Source organism: Corythoichthys intestinalis, chromosome 3 (genome assembly GCF_030265065.1).
Source record: "Corythoichthys intestinalis isolate RoL2023-P3 chromosome 3, ASM3026506v1, whole genome shotgun sequence".
Taxonomy (NCBI): domain Eukaryota; kingdom Metazoa; phylum Chordata; class Actinopteri; order Syngnathiformes; family Syngnathidae; genus Corythoichthys; species Corythoichthys intestinalis.
Genome location: NC_080397.1, coordinates 24534712 through 24556571, shown reverse-complemented (window position 1 = coordinate 24556571; position 21860 = coordinate 24534712). Strand labels below are relative to the sequence as shown.

The following is a 21860-nucleotide window of genomic DNA, read 5'->3' as shown; positions in this document are numbered from 1 at the left end:
CCAACAAAACTAAACCAAAAGCCAGCCTTCGTGCCCACTCGTCCACCCTTTCCTCTCTTAAGGCCGAGGGACGGCCCAGAAAAAAACAGCCCTCAACATCTCAACAACCTGAAGCATACATGCAGTTCGATTCGTTACATTTCTGTGCTTATTTTTACGTTACATTACCAGAAGTCGTATGGTTTCGCGGACTTCAACTATGAACACAAAAATGCTTTTGGTGACGAGCAAGGGGTTTTTGCGCTACGGTTAACTTTTGTCTGAACCTAGAATATCTTTACCGATGTTTGTCGGTGTCTCTCCTTTTTCCGATCGTTTTATGATGTTAAGCTTCATTTTCATGGTAATTGCTTTTCTTTTTGTTCTTCTTTGGGAGCCTTCATAACATATGAAAAAAGGAGGGCGAAAAGGCAAAGATACTCCCAGCCGGCAAACAAACGCAGACAAGCACTAGCTAAGCAGAAACATAGGTGCTGGGGACTAAATGGCGGACGAGACGCGGGTGTCATAAAGTCGAAATGTTGAAGGTTTAGGTTAGGACATCGTAACCTGAGGACTCCATGTATCTTGTACATGGTGAAATTCATCCATCCATTTTCCATGCCGCTTTGAATTGCACGTCCGTCACCATCAATGGCGAGATTTGCTGATATCTCGTGTGACTTCGGAACTGTTAACTGTTGGAACTTTCAAGTTTTGTTTGACTATGAGACTTACTTTCCCCCAAAATATAGTCCAAAACCCAGATTTTTACCTCTATGGGGTGTTCAGCTTTGGAGATTCCACTGTACCTGCTACCTTGATGCATTGTTCACCTTTTGACTACTTTCAGAATGTTCTTATGCTTGTCTGCAAATGAGATTCAGAGGTTGTCCAGGTTTGAAGTTCTAAAAGCCTAATGATACCCTCCTCCTTTGTTTGCATACTCATTTCCCACATCAATCACATGCATACACGCTCATTCCCGTGTCCATAAATACACACAAATGTAGGAGGCAAGTTGCTGTGCTGCGACTCTTGCCCAGCTTCCTTCCACCCGGAGTGTTTGGAGATGGAGATGCCGGAGGGGCCGTGGTCCTGCAGCGACTGTAGGGCCGGCAAGAAGCCTCACTACAAACAAATTGTCTGGGTCAAACTGGGAAACTACAGGTATGCATGGATTAAGGACACACGAAATGACTTTGAAATCTGTTCTATTGAGTAGGGACAGAACAAATATATTTTTTAGCTGTCCATAATGTAATGAATGATGAGTCCATTAAACACAGTAAAGCACAGTATAGTGTTTCCTAAACTTTTGAACTATAAACTAGTTTCATGTAAAGTCATATACAATGGGCAGGCATAGAAACAAGAAAAACAAAATGACTGAATGGAACTCATCGAAGCTCAATTAGAGGGTGTTTATTAGATATGGGACGATGCATACGACATATACGTACATATTAGGGCTGTCAAACATTTAAAATTTTTAATCGAGTTAATTACAGCTTAAAAATTATTTAATCGTAATTAATCGCAATTAATCGCAATTCAAACCATCTATAAAATATGCCATATTTTTCTGTAAATTATATATATTCTGTAAAATAAATTGTTGGAATGGAAAGATAAGACACAAGATGGATATATACATTCAACATACGGTACATAAGGACTGTAGTGGGCATTTCACTCTACTGTAATTTAAATCTGTCTATGCTGTCCTCACTCCGAAGCGTCTACTTTTTCCAAAGCTAGGCAGCTCGTGAACGACGCCTTAATAATCAGACTTCTTCCTTTTTCATCTGATTTATTAATAGAATGGCCTCAAACCATTGTCCTCTTTAGACCGTAGTGAAACTACAAAAAAAAAAGTACACAAGCATTGCATTAGCAACAACGTTAGCTTAGCACGCTATACAGGTTCACTAAACATAAACAAAAAGTGTCTCATACAAAAAATATAACATTTCGCTTACTAACATAATATGCACATTCTTTACAACAACCATACTTACGGACAAATCTTGTCCAAGGATCATATAAGCACAACATTACAACGTAGGCGTCAGCCCGAGACGTCGTGCAGCCATATTGAACTGGCAAGAAAGCAATAAACCATGTCGCAAAGCGACCACAACAGTTCTCTGTTAGACAGCACAAAAAACCTTGCTGTAAAACTTACCAAAAGGCAGAATACTGTCTGAGCGGGACATGTGCGTCAATTGCGTCAAATATTTTAACGTGATTAATTTAAAAAATTAATTACCGCGCGTTAACGCGATAATTTTGACAGCCCTAGTACATATATAAAAGTACTATGTAATCAAAACATTTATTTTTGTTTCAGTTGCACATGCAAATACTGTACAGACTAAAGCGGGGGTGTCCAAGTCCGGTCCTCGAGAGCCCCTATCCAGCTTGTTTTCCATGTCTCTCGCCTTGAACACACCTGAATCAAATGATCAGCTCATCAGCAAGCTCTGCAGGAGCCTGATAATGATCCTGATTATTTGAGTCAGGTGTGTTGGAGGAGGGAGTAATGGAAAACGAGAGTTACTTCTGTAACTAAGGTTCTATGAATTCCGGATGACCGCCAGAGGGCGGTGCTTAGCACCTGGATATCTACGTGTGCGCAGCACAAAGGTCGAGAATAAAATACCAACAAAGTCACGCCATTGGACGTGACCTGGGTGACGTCAGAGGTCGATAAGAGCCCCGCTCACCCAGCACTAGTTCCTTTTCGGAATGTACTCGCAGGGAGTCTGAGTGACAGGCAGCTCTGGCGGTCATCCGGAATTCATAGAACCTTAGTTACAGAAGTAACTCTCGTTCTATTTCATTCCTTCTGACCGCCAGAGGGCGGTGCTTAGCACCTGGATGACTTTATACCAACAATGTCACGAAGACACCACACATACCGAGGATCAGTCACGGTGAGAGGAAGCCGACAGCACTACTGAAGCTACCGGGTGAGGAGCTGCCACATTCACTCTGTAGAAGCGGGCAAACGTACAAGACGATGCCCACGTTGCTGCGGAACAGATGTCATTCAGAGGAACACCTCTCAGTGCCGCCCAGGAAGTTGCCATCTTCCTTGTGGAATGGCACGTGACTTTAGGAGGCTGAAGACCTTTGGATTCATAGGCCTGAAGAATAGCTTCGACAACCCAATGTGACAAGCGTTGCTTCGAGACTGTGCAGCCTTTATTTTTGTCACCAAAACATACAAAAAGAGCATCTGTTTTACGAGTGCTTGCAGTCACGCTAATATAGTGCTTCAGCATACGAACAGGACATAGCAAACTTTGCAAATGTCCGTCAGGTTCACTCACATCGTTAAACACAGCCAGGGTAACTGGCTGGTTAATGTGAAAGGCTGAAAGTCTCTTCGGTAGAAAACTCGGATTGGGCCATAATGTAACCCCAGAACAGTCAGGATTCCACCTTAAACAGTTCGGAGAAATCGATAAAGCATGTAATTCACTCACTCGCTTCGCTGAAGTAATTGCGAGGAGGAACGCAGTTTTTATTGTGACCCACTTAAGGTCAGCCCCATCCAAAGGCTCAAAAGGGGTTGAACACAAACCCTCCAGGACTAACGGAAGGTCCCACGTGGGGACGCGTGGTAATCTTGGAGGCCGTCGACGAAGGGCACCCTTCAAAAACCGACACACCAGGGAATGAGAGCCCACTGATCGGCCATCCACCAAAACATGGTGGGTGGCTATCGCAGCCACGTACACTTTTAAGGTTGATACAGAAAGTCCCTTATCAAGAAGTTCTTGTAAATAGCTAAGTAATATTGGCACAGAGCAGCGCACAGGATCCACATCGTGATCCTTACACCATTTATTGAACAGTCTCCGCCTGTTACTGTAAAGCGCCCTCGTGGACGTAGCACGAGCATCAAGTACAGTTTGTACAACCGCCTCTGTACAGGACTCTAACAGAGAGTCCGGCCCTTCAGAGGCCACAGGTACAGGTGAAGACGCTCCGGGTGGGGGTGCCAGATGCTCCCCTCCAACTGGGACAACAGGTCCATTCTCTGGGGCAGAGGCCAAGGATCCCCATTGAGATGTTTGAGAATCAACGGAAACCACATTCTTCCTGGCCAGAACGGAGCGACCAACAACACCCTGTGATTGCTCTGGCTGATTCTGTGCAGAGTCACCATTAAGAGAGGAAGAGGCGGAAACGCATACAGGAGAGAGTCTGGCCATGAGTGTGCTAGGGCATCCTGACCTAGTGGACTGTTCGGTTCCGCAAGGGAAAACCACAGTTGACAATGAGTGGTTGCTTCTGAAGCGAAGAGGTCCACCTCTGCAACACCGAACCTCCCCCATATCTCCTGAACCACAGCAGGGTTCAACCTCCACTCCCCAGGCGGTGGTTTCTGCCTGGAGAGTAAGTCTGCTGCACAGTTCCGCACCCCCGGAAGATGGACTGCCCTGAGACTCAGAAGGTGCGGAAAAGCCCACAGGAGAAGTTTTTGAGCCTCCACCAGTGAGAGAGGAGATCTGGTCCCCCCTTGGTGGTTTATATGGTAGACAGTGGACGTATTGTCCGACCGAACCAGAACATGCTTTCCACTCAGCGCAGGGAGAAAATGCTTGAGACCAAGTCGAACAGCACGAAGCTCCAATACATTTATGTGACAAAGTCTCTCCAGTGGGGACCAAACACCCCTGATCGTCCTGTGGTTCCACACTGCACCCCAGCCTGAAAGCGACGCATCCGTTACAACCACTTCTCGGCGTGAGGGAAGAGAACCTAACGTGACCCCTTTGCATATGAACTGCCTGTCCATCCAGGGCCTTAGAAGTCGTTGACAACGCCCTGAGAGAGTCACAAGTCTGCGTTGATGTCGGGTGGGATCCAATCCCAAACCGTTCATCCAAATCTGTAACGGGCGCAAAAACAAAAGCCCCAATGGCACCACAACTGATAGTGCAGTCAGTTTCCCCAACAACTGGAGGACGGTCCCGTATGACAGACTCGCACTGTGTCTGACACGCGTGACCGTTCGGAGAACGTCGTCCACCCTTTGTGGCGACGGAGAGGCGGTCATAGTTAAGGAGCTCAAGCTCATGCCGATGAAAATCACATGTTGGCTGGGAATCAAATGACTTTTTGAAAGGTTTACCTTGAGACCTAGTTGCTTCACATGGTCCAACAGCAGCGTGGTGTGGCTGAGAGCTTGTTCCCGAGTCCGTGAACACACAAGCCAATCGTCCAAGTAAGGAAGAATTCTGAGGCCGCGGCTCTGCAGGGGGGCCAGCGCCGCAGCCATGCATCTTGTAAATGTCCGGGGAGCAAGAGAGAGGCCGAATGGCAGCACTCTGTATTGGTATGCTTTTCCTTCGAAGGCAAAGCGAAGGAAAGGCCTGTGGTGTGGTACCACTGGCACGTGAAAATAGGCGTCCTTTAAATCCACACTTGTAAACCAGTCTCCTTGAGTGATTGATTGGAGAACGTCCGTCGTGCGAAGCATGTGAAATTTTAGACGCTTGAGGTAACAATTTAGTGATCTCAGGTCGAGGATAGGGCGAAATCCGCCGTCCTTCTTCGGAACAAGAAAATAAATTGAATAAAACCCTTTCAACAGGTTTGAACTGGGAACCAACTCTATAGCATCCTTCTGTAAGAGTTCTACGATCTCTTTTCTGAGGGCCATACGTTTCCCTGGATCTGACACAACTGTTGTCTTCACCCCATTGAACTTTGGGGGACGACGCTTGAACTGAATAGTGTAACCTCTGAACAGAGTTGAAATGACCCATGGGTCTGGAACAAGGGCGACCCAGCGTCTGAGATGGAGTTCGGTAAAATGGCTGAGGCCCTGGCAATGGTAGTCAAACTCTACCGTTCCTGCCCCTACTAGCGGTAGAGTGCTTGGAGGGGCGAGTGTGTTGAAGTCTGTGAAATCGGTCGGCTCTTGGAGGTCTTCCTGTCGGCTCCCGAAAAACAGGCCGTAGAGAGGAATGTCCATCCGCAGAAACTGGACGTGCAGTTCTCGGCGCAGGTGGAGCCCTGGTAGCAGAGTGATAGGTAGGAGCACGTCCGTGGGGGGGCCTGGAAGCTCGTTGCAGGTCAACAAACTGTTGCCGGGACCTGTTGGCTTCCACAGCTCTCTCAAGGGTTTGTTGGGCTGCTGGGCCAAACACTTGACCCGGAACAACAGGTAGAGTGCGAAGCGCACCCCTACACGACTCAGTCAGAGGAGACTGTGCCAACCATACTTGGCGTCTGGTCACAGTAAGTGTCGACATGAGTCTGCCAAGTTCTCTGGACATATATGCAAATGTCTGGAGGGAAGCATCGCTCAGGTTCTGTAAACTTTCATTGACACCTGCAACCTTCAATGACTGTGAAAGGGCCAGGGCAAGGTGGGAAAACGTATTACCCAAGCGGCCAATCCGAGCCGCAACATCATAGGCCTTGGTAAGGAGATCATCAGTCACCCGGCACTGTGGGCGCGGGCATCGTGCCTCTGCGCGGGCAGCATCTGCTGGGTCCACTATCAGGCTCGCGACAATGCTGTCCACCGACGGCATCTTGTTTAACCCATATTGAGCAGCATCATGCATAGAGCTGAGTGCCCTACAGTCTTGGGACAAGTGGGTGGACGACTTAGGATCCGTCCAGCAAAGCTGAAGCTCATTGATATAGGGTTGTGATGCTGGCACACAGAATTGTGGTTTAAGAGCGGTCTTAAAGAAGGCATTAGAAACCGAATTCTCAGCTGGTAATGTCTCAATACCCAGTTGTGAAAGGGCTAATTGGACAGTTTGCTTTATGAAAGACAAACCAGGACTAGAGTCTGGGGGTAGGGACTCGGAAGTGTCAGAGTCCGCTACCGAGGGGCATGGAGAAGGCCCGATGTCAAGGTCACCACCATAGGTAACATCTCCGGTCCTAAACAGCGAGTCACTTGCTGCTATGGACACAACGTCCTCTTCCAGGTGGCCAACTACACTGCAGTGCTCCTGCTCAGGCACGCTATCAATGACACCTGTGTTTGCACACATATCCCCCCCTGGCTGTAAATTCAGGAGTAATGATTTAATCTGAGCGAACTCAGAGGCCAAAGTGTCAACCTTAGCAGATAGCATGTGGTCGGTATCACAAGCCTTCTTTGATGAGGTGGCCTCAACATGCTGCTTCTTATGGCGCTTGGTCGTCTTTTTTGGGCTCGACGCCAACGCGCCGTGAGAAATTTCATTTTCCACCAAAGCCAGTCTAGCGGACCTTTCCGACAACGGGATGCAGACACAATTAAGACACGCTTCCTCGGTGAGCGCCTTTCTTAAATGCCCAACACCTAAACACGACGGGCATAAAGTGTGTCCGTCTTCTGGGCTCAGGTGGGCTAAACAGCGAGCACACGCGTTCACGAGCGGTCCCGACATGCCTACACACAGTGCGAGCCCTACTCACGAACTCCGGAGTGAGTCAGCAAAGTACGAGGCTCCCCGAGCGAATAACACTCGAGGACCAGTCCACAGTATTGAGGCTCGAAGCAAACAAGCCACTCGGTTACAGCTGGAGGAGGCGCGGAGCGAAAATACACTCACACACTCCCGTTGTAGAAATGCAAAGAGTGAGCAAAAACACTCCCGTTGTATAAATGCAAAGAGCGAGGAAACACTCACTGCACACCAAACAAAAATGGCGCGGAGCGGGAAACACTCACAGCCTAATCAATAACCCGGTTCGGAAGAAACCGCCGCGGCGACACATTAGCCAGTGCGGGCCCGCATGATTGGTGGAAATAGCCGCGGTGCTACATTAGCGTATCAGAGCGAAATATACTCACAACAATACAATCAATAGAGTCCGGAGCGGAAAACACTCACAGAAAATATGCAACTGAAGATAATCCAGAACGTGAAGAAATCGATAGTCCAGCCGCAGCTCGCAGCCTCTGGAGGACGTAATCCACGTAGCTCCAACCAAGCCGGTTTCGAGGCTTCCGGCGAGCGCGGTAATACGACCTTCGCCGATGCGAGAATGTAGAAAAGGAACTAGTGCTGGGTGAGCGGGGCTCTTATCGACCTCTGACGTCACCCAGGTCACGTCCAATGGCGTGACTTTGTTGGTATTTTATTCTCGACCTTTGTGCTGCGCACACGTAGATATCCAGGTGCTAAGCACCGCCCTCTGGCGGTCAGAAGGAATGAAATAGAACAAGCTGGATAGGGGCTCTCGAGGACTGGACTTGGGCACCCCTGGACTGAAGTATAACGCGGCCGCAAAACGCAATGGTGATCACCTGCCATTTCACATTTTGTGGATTTCAAGCAGTGAAGAACATTATCTAGAGCTAGTGCAATACTCCCCCGACCCCCCCCCCCCCCCAAAAAAAAAAAAAGTTTAAAACCAAACCCTGTGGGGAAAGCAAATTAGTTCTAAATAAAAATGAATAACAAATTATCTTTGTATCATTTGTTTCATTCGGTTCATATAGTAACACAAACAAATTCATATCATTCTCTTAAAGCAATAGCAATAGAATTCTAAACACTGTTGGACTCTTGGGATTTAAGACAAATTGATAGCACCATAAAGCAAATGAACCACCATGAAGCGTTGAACCAATTGGCTGCAAAGCTTCGTAGCTTCAGCAAGCCTTATTTGGCCATTACTGCTTCCTTGTGAGAGACGCACAACCTTCGCTGCCACCTGTTGTGTTGTCGTCCAACATGCCTCATGCCTTTCAGCATTCATTGTGGCGCTACAGATGTTAAAAAAAGAAAAGAAAAAAAAAAACTAAGTTTGTTCTGTGCTGATTATTTCTTCAGTTACTGTTCGAGTTGTTTCGTTAATTGCTAGTTATGCCATTTAGTTAAAACCTTGCGTTTGAACAACCTTTGATTTAATAAACTGCTATTACTTGTCATTGTTCATGATGGGTGAAAGCCCGTTCCTCTGCTTATACCACAGGTGTCAAACAGATTCCACAAAGAAACTATATGGGTCATGGTTTTTGTTCAAACGGAAAATCCACAGTTTGACCAATAACTTTTTGGTTTTTGAAACAAGCCGCACCTGACTGCAATCAACTGATTAAAATAGAATATTCTTGACTTTATTTGTCATTACACAGGGTACAATGAGATTGAAAGGGCAACTCCGTTCCGGTGCATCGCACAATGAACTAACGTCATAAATAACATACAATCAAATTATCTAAAAAACAAAACAAAACAAAAAACGCAAGACATTATACAATTATAAAGGAGGTAGTGTTGATGTTGAAATAATAAATCAACAGATTGACAAACCAATTGAGAATCATCAATAGCAGCAGTCCGTGATCATAGTAGCACACTAAGGCTTACACCTTATTAGCAGGAATTGATTGTCCCTGCCTCATGAGCGCCACAAAATGGCTAATGATAAAGTTGCTGGGTCAATAATGCAATATGATTAGGCTATTCATGGGATATTTTTCTCAAATCATGTGGCGATGCATCTAGTCTTTTTTTTAGCGATCAATTTTCCCTCAAACTTGATGCGTATCGTGACGTCTTCTATCGCTGTATGTCGCCAAACAATATTTTGTCCCAAATCTAAAGACTATTATGTTCTCTCTCTGACATAATGATGCTCTTCTCCTGCAGGTGGTGGCCAGCAGAGATCTGCAACCCTCGTTTGGTCCCGTCGAACATCCAGAGCCTTCGCCATGATATTGGCGATTTCCCAGTCTTTTTCTTCGGTTCCCACGACTATTACTGGATCAATCAGGGGCGTGTCTTCCCTTACGTTGAGAACGACAAAAACTTTGTGACTGGTCAGATTAACATCAACAAGACTTTCAAGAAAGGTAATTAACTTGTGGGTGTGGGTCCCTTTACCTCAAAGGCAGACCACAGAATAGGATTCAAAAAAATCGTTGGGTCGTTTCAGCTCTAGAAGAAGCAGCCCGCAGGTTTCAGGAGCTCAAAGCACAGAGGGAGAGCAGGGAGGCTCTAGAGCAGGAACGAAAATCTCGCAAACCGCCACCCTACAAGTTCATCAAGGTAATTTAATGGACAAAATGATAACATGCAATGTTTTCTCAATGAGGTCTATTCTGGGCCTTTTTAGGAGACTGCTGCATTAAGGCACCGTATTTATAGTACTTTCTTAAATTTGTGTTGTGTTTCCTGTGTTAGTCCAATAAGCCTGTGGGGAAAGTGCACATGCATGTTGCTGACTTGTCTGAAATCCCACGCTGCAACTGCCGGCCCACAGACGAGCATCCGTGCAGCCTTGACTCGCAGTGTCTCAATCGCATGCTGCAGTATGAATGTCATCCTCAGGTTTGTTGCTCTGCTCATCTCTTGAAAAAGCTAAGAGAGTGTCAAGTGCTGCCTGTTGACATCTTGCCGACATGGAACAGGTATGTCCTGCGGGTGAAAATTGTGAAAACCAGTGTTTCTCCAAACGCCTGTATACGGGGACGGAGGTGATAAAGACAGAAGGCTGTGGATGGGGCCTTAGAACCAATCAGGCTTTGAGGAAGGTAGGTGTTAGTTTTTAGTCCTGTTTTTAAAATGATCTTTAAGTTAATGTAAGAATAAATTACAAGATTTATTATCTTTATTACTCAATCATTGAAAAATGTAATTGTTTTGAAACAGTGCACCTCCCCTTAGTCTAAATAGTACTGACACATTTCACACTTTGAGGGTCACTTATCACCTGCAAGATGCATAACCCACAGTTAATCTGTTTTCCATGGCAAACCATTATATTTTTATAGGTTTTGAGGCCTCTTCTTTCCGTAGCAATGGCTTATTGGTAGTTTTTCTAGACGTGCAAGAAAGCCAAGCCGGCGATGAGCATGGTTTTATGAGAGGTCCTGACTGCCAGCATGGTCAAAGACCCTCAGCCCACACCGACCACAAACTACGTTTATTAGCATCACATTCAAAAGACTGCAGATGGGCAGTCTTTAAGTCACAAAACACCCACAGGAGCAGAGGTGGGTAGAGTAGCCAAAGATTTTACTCAAGTAAGAGTAGCGTTACTTCAAAATATTATTACTCAAGTAAAAATAGTCATCTAAAAATTTTTCACAAGTACAAGTTAAAGAATGCTCAAGTAATGAGTAACATTGTGAGTAACTGCTTACAATGTCAGATTAAATTTTTTTTTTTTTTTTTTTAAACAACGGTATATGTTTTTTCTTGGCACAATGTCATTTATATGAACTGCTATTTTTATATTGTACTATAACCTATTACATGACAACATTAAGCCAAATATACAGAAATTAAAAATCACCCATCCTAAGAGAATGAGTACCCTATAGAGAAAACATATTTTCTACCATGAAAAAAACCCCAATCATATCTCCAGTTTTCCTTGGGCTATCGGTGCCCAAAAAACTGTGAGAGGGGTTGAAAACCACGATAATGTTGACTTTATATGAAATATTTTCTTTTTTATGGAGCTTTAAAGGCGCCACGTGATTGAACATGCCAGCGAAATCATAGGACTTCCGGCTGCAAACTTGTGCGGTCATTCATGTGACTTTTGTTGCGAGTTCTAATTGGTGGAACTGGCAGAGCCACTGTCGGCGTCTGGCAAAAATAAAGTGAAATCTAATATGTAGAATAAAGAGAAAAAATGTAATGACTAGTGTAGCCCAAAGTAGCGGAGTCAGAGCAGTGTTTCTTCTTCACAAATCTACTCAAGTAAAAATAAATATTACAGCATGGTAAAAGTACTCTTACAAGTACATTTTTCTCAAAAAGTTACTCAAGTAAATGTCGCGCGTTACTACCCACTTCTGCACAGGAGTCAGTTTACACTGGGGCGTACTGGCAGCCCGCAGCTCAGTAAGTTGTGACTTAAAACATAACCATAAATTCTTTAACTCGTTAAAACACAATTTCCCTAACACTTACCTCAAATATAAAGTCGTTCATCTAATCAATGATGATCATTTGGCTCTTTTTGGCAATAGTGACTCCTAATGGTTGAGACTGAAACAACTGTGTGTTATATCATATTTTACTTGCTTTGAGGTAATTTCTTGACCAATAACTTAAATATAAACTCGTTCTTCCTCTGACCAAGATGCATCATCTCAGCAAGTTTGACACCCCTGCGATTTTTAGTCTATGAATACAAACAGACAGATTCTGGTGAATTTCAATATGATTACCATCACGGAAAACTTGAGAGTACCTTTTTTTTTTTTTTTTTTTTTTTTGATAAACTATTTTTTTAGACGTACACTCAAGACTCATGTGTGTGCATATATGTACATCATGTTTCCTGCAGGGTGACTTTGTGACCGAGTATGTCGGCGAAGTCATTGACTCAGAGGAATGCCAGCAGCGAATTAAACGCGCTCATGAAAACCACGTCACCAACTTCTACATGTTAACTCTTACTAAGGTAACGGTATTGTGAAAAACACACATTATCCTCATCCTACCTTGTCGTCATGTCTCTCATCTCTCTCGCATTTCAGGACCGTGTGATTGACGCTGGTCCAAAAGGAAATTCTTCCAGGTTCATCAACCACAGCTGCAGCCCCAACTGTGAAACCCAAAAGTGGACAGTCAACGGCGATGTCCGCATTGGACTCTTTGCCCTTTGTGATATAGAAGCTGGTGAGATGACAACTTTATTGCGGTCAATGTTTTTCTGGCCATTGATATAGATGCCCAATCAAATTTACATTGTTAGGGCTGGAACTGATCATTTACTTCAAACAATGAGTTCAAGCAGCAGCAGTTACACTTGTGGGGGAAAAAAACTCTTTCACCCAACTTTAGATCAGATCAGTTTCGGTTCAGAAGCGTTTAAAGAGGTACACTACTCAGTTTCCAATATTTTGAACTTTTTCATGCATAAGATAACGCTAGGTTGAAATGGAAGTGTGCCCTTGGTCGAAGTGTGTTATCCAAGTGTCTTTTATATTTGAATGTAAATTTGCAATCGCGTTTAGAAGTTAAATCATCCTGCAGACGCTAGGATTTGAAATTGTCTGATGTCTTACATCACACTTCAGACATTTATACAAGTATCCCCGCTAGGGCTGCAGCTATCGAATATTTTAGTAATCGAGTAATCGACTGAAAATTCTATCGATTAATCGAGTAATCGGATAAAACAAATATATTTTTAGGTGAAGAGCAATTATAGATATACATGAGAAAACAAGACATTTTATCATTTTCAGTCAATCAATGTCTTTATTTTTGATGTATATTGTTGAAAACAGCCAACAATTGCATCTCAGATGTAACTAGAATTTTAAAAAATGACTAATTCACTGCTTTCACTCAAAAAACCTTTAGATCTTATTTTTATATATATATATATATATATTATATATATATATATATATATATATATATATATATATAAACACACCTAAAAATGCCTTTACGCTTGATAACACACATCACTTAAAAGTTAGGATTTTTTCCTACGTTTTCCAATTAAATTTCTATTTGTGTCAAGCCATTTTTAAGTTCTAGTTAAGTTTTAAGTTAGTCTAAACTGTAAGTCCTGATAGGATTTAAGTTTTTGCACTGTTCAGAATAAATGTATGATACAGGCTGTATTGGAGCACATCAGGGACTAGTGCTACTTGGTGTTTTATCCAGCAATGATTACTGAGCTAAAATTGATAGTTAGCATTGTTGAGTTTTTATTTGACATGCTCATCACTCCACAACGCTATGTTATGTTATAGCCTGTATGTAAGACACGTTAGCCACGCATCGAAAGCGCTCTTAATTAATTGAAACCTAGCCCTCCGCAGTGCTAACGTAAGGTGAGCTAGTAGTGACAGTAACGTTAATCTTAAACAGTATATTAGCGTTTAGCGCTCTTTATTAGCGCTTAGCGCTCTACTGCTTTAAGATGGCGGCTGTTTGCTAACGCTGCCCAGACGCGGCCTAGTCTGTCATTGCGCATCTAGTTCAACATACATGTGATCTCTATGAGACTCACTGGACGCCACCTGCAACTAACGTAGCATGAGCGGGCTAGTATTTAGCAACGTCGGCGTCGTTTGTAGCGGTTGTCGGCTGCAGTAAGTTTTTTTTTTTTGCTTCTTCCTCTACGCACGTGACATCAGCGCGTTGTCCCGCATTAAAAGTAGTCCGAGCAAAACGTGATGCTTAGAGCTGTCAAAATAAACGATTACTCGAGGTGAATAAAATTACTCGGATCAGTTTTTAAACTCGAGTTACTCGAGTTGCTCGAGTATTCGTTTCAGCTCTAATCCCCGCCCTCTTCATTCATCTTTCACGCCCACTATTATCAGGAGCACTGAGGCACCTGGAGGTTGCCACTTTCTGCATACTGTATATACATAATGCATTATTTAAATCTCTGCGTGTACACGATTGAATATTTTATTTTTGTATAAATGTGAAATGGTGATGTTTGGTGTCATTTTTCAGAAGATTGTAGTCCACGTCTCTGTGATGTGTAAATCACCATGGGCATTCCCAATGCTCATGAGCTTCTGACTGACACACCTTCTCCACTGGCGGTCAATCAGAGCAAGGCGTATGCTATTTAGCTCCAGTGCATATGAATGAGAAATGGCATTTTTGCAGAGGAGCCAGATAAGGACCACCTAAAATGGCTTAAAAATGACATTCTAGGCTCTTTCAACACAAATTGTCGTGCCACCTTGGTAAAATGGCATCCATTGTTATGAAAAATAATGTAAGACAATTTAAAGTCAAGTGCACCTTTTAAAGAAATGCTTTCTGTGTGTGCAGGGACCGAACTGACATTCAATTACAACTTGCACTGCGTGGGAAACAGAAGAACATCTTGCCACTGCGGATCAGACAACTGCTCAGGTTTCCTCGGAGTGCAGCCAACTGTATGTGTAGATTACTGTTCTTTATAAAGCACAAAATAATTATTAGCATCTTTTTACAGTGTCTTGACTGTTTTTCTGCCTCAGAGTGCCGTGGTGCTAGAGAAAGAGGAGAAGGCCAGGAATGCCAAACTGAGGCAGAAGAAGCGGAAGCTTCGGCTTGAGGGCAAACACACACACGAGTACTTCTGCTTTTGCTGTGGAGAGGGAGGAGAGCTAGTGATGTGCGACAGGAAGGACTGCCCCAAGGCGTACCACCTGCTGTGTCTCAACCTCACCAAACCGCCATATGGTGATGATGAAATCTATCATTTTAGCAATTCATTCCAAGTTAAAGTGTCTGCTTAGATCATCCAATAAGGTGCAAGGTTAACTGTACTTTCAGCCAACTAGTGGAAAAAAAGGAATCGCTGATGGTTTAAGGGTACATTCGGCGTGGGATCAATTCCCACTCTTTGGCGGTGTGATTGTGAGTGCAAATGGTTGTCTGTTTCTGTGTGTGCCTACGACTGACTGACGACCAGTTCAGGGCTTACCGGTAGTCCGCCTTATTATTAGTTTTTTAGGCCACGTTGCTCAGTGGGCAGCGGCTCCGGGTTCTTCTTCAGACTTTCTGGTTGTCGTGTCGATGGTGGTATTCCTGTAAGTGTTGTATGTTAAAGCCTCTTTCGACCCGCAGGTCGTTGGGAGTGTCCGTGGCACGACTGCAGCATCTGCGGGGCACCGGCCTCATCTTTTTGCGACTTCTGCCCTCGCTCTTTCTGCCCGGACCACGAGGCGGGAGCGCTGACTGCCTCTTCGTTAGAGGAGCGCCCCTGTTGTTCCAGCCACAACCCTCTCAGTCCACTGGGCTCCGTTCCCGGCTCGACTCAGCCGCCACCGACTTCCCCTCAGAGCCTCGTCGCAGTCAAAGAGGAACCGCAGAGAGACGTTGTGGCGCCCTCATTACCTCGTTCCCAGTAGAGTGCGCTCGTGGCGCTTCACCTACCTGTGCTTACTAAAGGGAATATACTTTTCTTATTCTTTTTTTTTTTGTCGGACCTCTTGAGCCGAGACACGTCGAAGAACTCCTTTTTGGCAAGCGCAGTGAGATTGGAGAGGCACCTGTCGGGGACCTACGCCATTCTCTGTTCATCTGGCTATGAAACACCACTTAACACACAAGAGCGCCGAGTTCCCGGACCATCGCTTGGTCTTGTTCTCCCTCGAGATATTCCCAAGTGTTGTCTTTGAAGGAAACGAAGTGGCGGGACGCCGCGCCGCTCCTCCTCTTGTTTACCTGCTGTACGCCGGGGCTGGCGTCTCCCACACACTTCCACTGCCCCGACGCTACTCCTCATCTGACCCTTCATCGTATCGAGCGCCTCCGCTTCCTCTTTGGCGAACAGGAGGGGCAACAGTTTTGTGCAATTTTTTTTAGGCCCTCACTACATTCCAACTTTGCTTTAATCATTTTTTGATAATACTTACAGCTATAGATGAATATAATTATATACGTATCTATGTTTGTTCATGTTTGCAAGCAGATTTTTCTCACTTCATCTCAGTGAGTGTTGTATTTCTTTGTTTAGGTGTTGCGCAGACCTCCTTGTGAAAATTGTCCTATTAAGGTGAAATACTGTATAATGGTATATAGCGTACTGGTATAACATTTCACAAGTACTTGTGACTTTTTGTTTGCTCATTCACGTGTACATAATTGGATCATAATATTGTAAAGTACTTACAGACAGGGAGGCACAGCGTCCAATCTCCACACCTGATTTTTCACACAACAGATTTTTTTCCTCTATTATTTTGAATATAAAAGTACATTTCGCATTTTCTCTGAGCCGTTGTCATGCTTGCGCGAAGCAGGGGCCCAGCCAGTGAGCACTGCTATTTGAGTATCTTTAATCAGCCTTAAGGGATAAATTCAGTTCTATTTTGGCTGTAGGAACTACTGCCCTGATGTGTTTCAGTAACATTTGTGTACTGTGACCTTTTTATTTGATATTTTCTGCCAAAACTTCTCTGAAAAGCACTTTTCACATGCCTTGTCACTACACTTGTTTTGTTAGGTCACATATATACAGAAATGTATATTAAAAGAACATAAGTGTTTTGAAAATGGATACCTCTTCTTCTGGTAGTACCATAAGAATTTCAACTGTGTTGTGACAAAAAAAAAAAAAAAAAAGGAAAAAAAAAATTGGAATAACTGCCAGCCTCTTATGTTGAGAATCAGTATCATTACACACAGTCCAGTATAGTGTACAAAATACAAACTGTACAGAGTTTTTAAATTGTTCATCTGTCAATTTTTTTGTATTTATTGCACATCATTTTATACCAATTGCTTTGTCGAACACCAGTGCAGTACTCCCTGTTATCACCATGTGACATTTAAAAAGAAAAAAGATCTGAGGAGTTCATGTATTATACCAGTAATCGGTGCATAATTTTTTTTTCTTTGAGTTGGTTGTCTACATCGTTGTAATGATTCCACATTTGCCGCTGTTACGCGTATTGACTCGTCACTGTACTTTTTGTTAAATGCAGTTCAGTATTGGAATGTTTATCATGCCTAGGCCTTTGTCATCATCCCCAGGAAATGTTTTTTTTTTTCATATATGTAATTATGTATATGTAACCTTACGTGAGGTGGGACAATTGAGTGAGTGCCAATGCAGAGCAATTTAAATAACATTTCATGGGAGCTGATTATTCACGTTTTAAAAATGGAAGAATTCTGGCTAAGTTGCATTAAGTTAAATGCTGAGGTGGGTAGTTATGCGTTACATTTACTTGAGTAACTTGTGGAGAATATACTTCTAAGGGTTGTTTTCCCATACTTTTCACTTTTACTGGAGTAGATTAGTTAAGAAGAAACACTACTCCTACTCCGCTACTTTAAGCTACCCTAGAGTCGTTACACTTTTTTCTCTTCATTCTATATGTTAGTTTTGACTTGCCACCAGTGAGATGTCGCAACAGTAATCATACGACTCCTTTGTATCAATAAGACATCACAAACCAGTCACATGACCACACACAAGCATGCAGTTGGAGTCGCAGTCCTATGATCACGCCGGCCTGTTCAATCACGTGTCTTTAAAGCACTGTAAAAATTAAAACTATTTGACAGCGTCAACATTACTTGAAAGGACAGATTTCAACCTCTCATAGTTTTTGTCACCGATAGACCATGGAAAAGCGGAAATTTGGCCATTTTAATTTCATAGTACCACTGGAGGGCACTCATGCTCTTGGTAATGTTTCATTATTCTAGTCTGAATTCTTTTTTTTTTTTTTTTTTTTTTTTTTTGCATGATATGGTTATTTTATGGCTATATTATAGTAAAACAGTTCATATAGATGGGGAGCTGGGAAAAAATATACCAATGTTTAAAAATTTCTTTAAAAAACACTGTAAGCAGTTACCCACAATGTTACTCATTACTTGCGTACTCTTTTCGCTGAACTTCTTTTTTAAACTTTTTTTTTTCTTTCTAAATTTGGATGACTTTTGAGCAATTTTATTTTGAAGTAATGTTACTCCTACTCGAGTAAATGTTTTGATTACCCACCTCTAGTTAAATGGAACATGCCTCCATCTTCTTTTTGCACTTACATATGTACCATTGTCTTATTTTGTTGGCATTTTTCCCTTCAATGATACACATTACATGACTTGTCTCCTCCCAGTACTTTCATCTTGGTCATCTGTCGTCAAGGCACTTTTACTTCAACACACGTTTCCAACAAAACTTGAATGTTATTATTTATTCATACGTTATTTGAAGTCTGGACTTTTTTTTTTTTTTTTTTTGTTAGTGAATCATAATGGCACAATTGGTCATTGTATTTTCAAGGTGAACGGTTCAGCTAAAATGCCTATGCTCAAGTCTTAAAAATGCCTGATCACGGTGCAGTTTCTGTTCCTTTATTATTTTTTCCATAATAAAGGCAGCGGCCTTTGCTTTATTTCGTCGCTCTGTGCCATTTTGCCAATTCCGCTGATACAGTTGCAGTATTAGAATGCTTAATTTGTGAGTTGCATCATTTTGTTTGCTTCAAAATTTCTTTATTTGTGCCATTCTCTTGTGGAAAAACACCCTAGCATGTTTGTTCCCTTGTAAGTGAACCTTAAAGCCCAAGTATGACTTTTCAAAGCATTATTGAATCTTTTTTTTAAAATCTGTTCTTAAAATTAGAACCATCCAATCCTCTAGTGCTTTGAAGTTTCCGTTCACTGTAACATCATTTTGTGCAATTTTGTTGTTGACTTTTTGATTGACAGGCAGTAAGAGACAGCGTGCAGCATAAAAACTCGTCTGCAAAGCAATCAGTTTTTTTTTTATATAGTAGGTTTTTTTTTTTAGTTACTAACTGGGGTCATATCTATCTAGGTGTTGCTTCAATGAAAAATGTGGATAAACACAACCACCATGTTAATTACTGTTCAACCTGTGTTACTGCATATTGTTGGCAAACCTGTAAATAGTCTTGCATTGTATTTGCATAGGATCATGTTACTGTGGCGTGCTTTCTTTTGTTGCTTGTACAATTACGCTTCTAAATGTGCGTGACTTGGAAAGACACTCTTTTTGTACATTTATTTGAAAATATGACTTCTGTCCTTTTTTCATTCAAAAGTTAAGTTGGAAGAGTTCAGACATGCCTGAAGTTTGACTTTAATAAAGCTGTACTCTGTCTCAGTGAAGCATTTGTATAATGTCACGTTTGGAAATTTGGTGCAAAAGATTCGTGTCCAACCTTACCTGGCACGCCAGGTACATCTGCAGCTCCCGACTCTTTCCCCTGATTGGTCACATTCTAATGGCGAGCCAATCCACATGAAACTACTGTATGGTGTATTTGTTACAGGAGAGCAAATACATCATTTCCCGAAAAGAAAAGCTTTTCGTGACGTTCTTTCCTCATCTTTTAATGTTGCATTTCCAACAAAATTTAAGAAATTGAAACGCTTTGCACTCCACCATAGTATTCAAGCAAATGCTGTAGTTGCTTACCGGTTACGTCTGTAGCTCCTGTCTCCTTTTGCTGATTGGCATGAACATCAGATGACCGGGTAAGTGGTTGGACAGCTGCAGTTTGGAAGACGGTACACCATGATGAATTAATTTCCATGGCTATGTCTTTTTTTTTTTTTTTGATTTAATTTAGCTTTGTGATACATGTACCTGATTCAATAGTTTACAGCCAAACCCAAAGTAACAATTAATTCAACTAGTCTTTTTCATGGCCCGTTTGGTGTAAGAAAAGGATAAACACTTTGTCTTTGCCATATTTCCAAGGGAAAACAGTTATGATTGGCTGTATCATGAGCAAGTCCTCCATCTATTTTACACAATCCACACATGCATCATTAACAAAGCAAGACACACACACACACAAAAAGCCAGCAAGAAACACAAAAAGCACACAGTTCAAGCATTCAATAGTACAGTAGATAGTATTGATATTGTATTGAACAAAACTCGATAAAAATAAACAAAATAAAAGGGGGAGGGGGGCAGGGCTTATAGTCGATTTCTTGGAAGATTGTGAATCCATCTAGGTAATCTTAAAAGGGCTGCCGGGTTTTGTGGAGAGTACTTCCTCGAGAGTGACAATCTCATCTTCTCAAGCCTAAAATGAGTCAGAACCTCTTTGAGACAACTATTATATGATGGGGGAAGTGCATGTTTCCACTTAAAAAGAATAAGACGTCTTGCTAGTAGGCAAAGGTGGGTAGCGTAGCCAAAATTTTACTGAACTAAGAAGCGTAGTGTTACTTCATAATAATATTACTCAAGTAAAAGTAAAGTAGTCATCCGAAAAATGTACTCAAGTCCAAGTAAAAAAGTATTTGGTGAAAAGAATACTCAGGTAATGAGTAACATTGTAACTGCTTACGATGTTTTATTTTTTTTTTTTTAAACAATTGTATTTTTTTTTTCTTTCTACAGTAATCTATATTCATTTTTATCATTATACTGAACTATAACCTATTTCATAACCCTATTAATCCAAAGAAATATATATATACATATATATATATATATATATATATATATATATATATATATATATATTTTTTTTTTAAATCATTGAATTCCAGCGCGAGAAAAAAATCTACAGAAATGAAGCATAATTCGTACAAATAACATGAGTGCCCTCTAGTGGAGAAAACATGTTTCCTATTACGAAAATAAAAGGATCATATCTCTTTTTCCGTGGTCAATCGGTGCCAAATAAAAACAGAGGTTAAATTCCGCGCTGTTGAGTCATACTGAAGGCGGCACTATTTGTCAAATACTTTTTTTTTTTTTTTTACGGTGCTTTAAAGATGCCACATGATTTGACAGGCTGGTGTGATCATAGAATGGTAGGCTTGAGTCTGGCATAATGGAGTCATGTGATTATTGTTGCGACATCTCATTGGTGAAACTAGAAGAGCCACTGTGGGCATCTCTGAAAGTAAAATCTAAACTGTATCATCAAAAAAATCAAGAGGAAAAAGGTAACAACTTGTGTAGCCCAAAGTAAAGGAGTAAGAGTAGTGTTTTTTTCTTCTCTAATCTACTCCAGTAAAAGTGAAAAGTATGGTAAAACTACTCTAGAAGTAAATTTTTCCCAAAAAGTTACTCAAGTAAATGTAACGCGTTATTACCCACCTCTGCTATAGGGTCGTGAAAGCCATTACATGGCGTATTGGTGCGGATAAAACAGGTGATAGAAGAGGGCAACTAAAAAGTGCTATGAATGGATCATTTCCCAAGTTTGTGCTGGACACGTTTTCCAGAATATCAAAAATCTGCTGCAAAAAAAACAGCTAGGTTCGGACATGGCTATGTCTCACCCTTTCGTGAATTATGATTTTTTTTTAACCCTTACAGAGCATTGTATTTACTGGCTGCCATTGAGGGTGCCAGACGTCCAATCCATTTCCCTGGCAAAGACGAATAAACATTTGCACAAAGATTTTTTGCCCAAAATATGCAGTTCCACCAAACCATGCCCATTTATTTTCAATGGCCCC

General features: G+C 42.3%; 1 protein-coding gene and 1 long non-coding RNA gene across 5 annotated transcripts in view; one reads left to right on the top strand and one right to left on the bottom strand.

The window, feature by feature from the left end:
- Positions 1-19595, top strand: part of nsd3 (nuclear receptor binding SET domain protein 3) — a 37629-nt gene extending 18034 nt beyond the window's left edge. Inside the window, exons 16-25 of one of the 4 annotated variants that reach the window (XM_057830988.1) lie at positions 993-1149; positions 9609-9811; positions 9895-10007; positions 10143-10289; positions 10370-10492; positions 12262-12378; positions 12455-12596; positions 14730-14836; positions 14921-15125; positions 15513-19595. In XM_057830988.1, coding sequence (XP_057686971.1) covers positions 993-1149; positions 9609-9811; positions 9895-10007; positions 10143-10289; positions 10370-10492; positions 12262-12378; positions 12455-12596; positions 14730-14836; positions 14921-15125; positions 15513-15796 — 1598 coding nt within the window. In that variant the 3' untranslated portion in view covers positions 15797-19595. The remainder of the gene's footprint in view (positions 1-992; positions 1150-9608; positions 9812-9894; positions 10008-10142; positions 10290-10369; positions 10493-12261; positions 12379-12454; positions 12597-14729; positions 14837-14920; positions 15126-15512) is intronic. The other 3 variants (XM_057830990.1, XM_057830991.1, XM_057830989.1) reach the window with 3 other exon arrangements.
- LOC130912889 (uncharacterized) lies at positions 8379-19923 on the bottom strand. Its single transcript, XR_009062661.1, has 3 exons — positions 19849-19923; positions 9843-12522; positions 8379-9745 (listed from the first exon to the last, which is right to left on the bottom strand). It is a non-coding gene; the product is annotated as an uncharacterized LOC130912889 (long non-coding RNA).
- Between the last annotated feature and the right edge of the window lie 1937 nt (positions 19924-21860).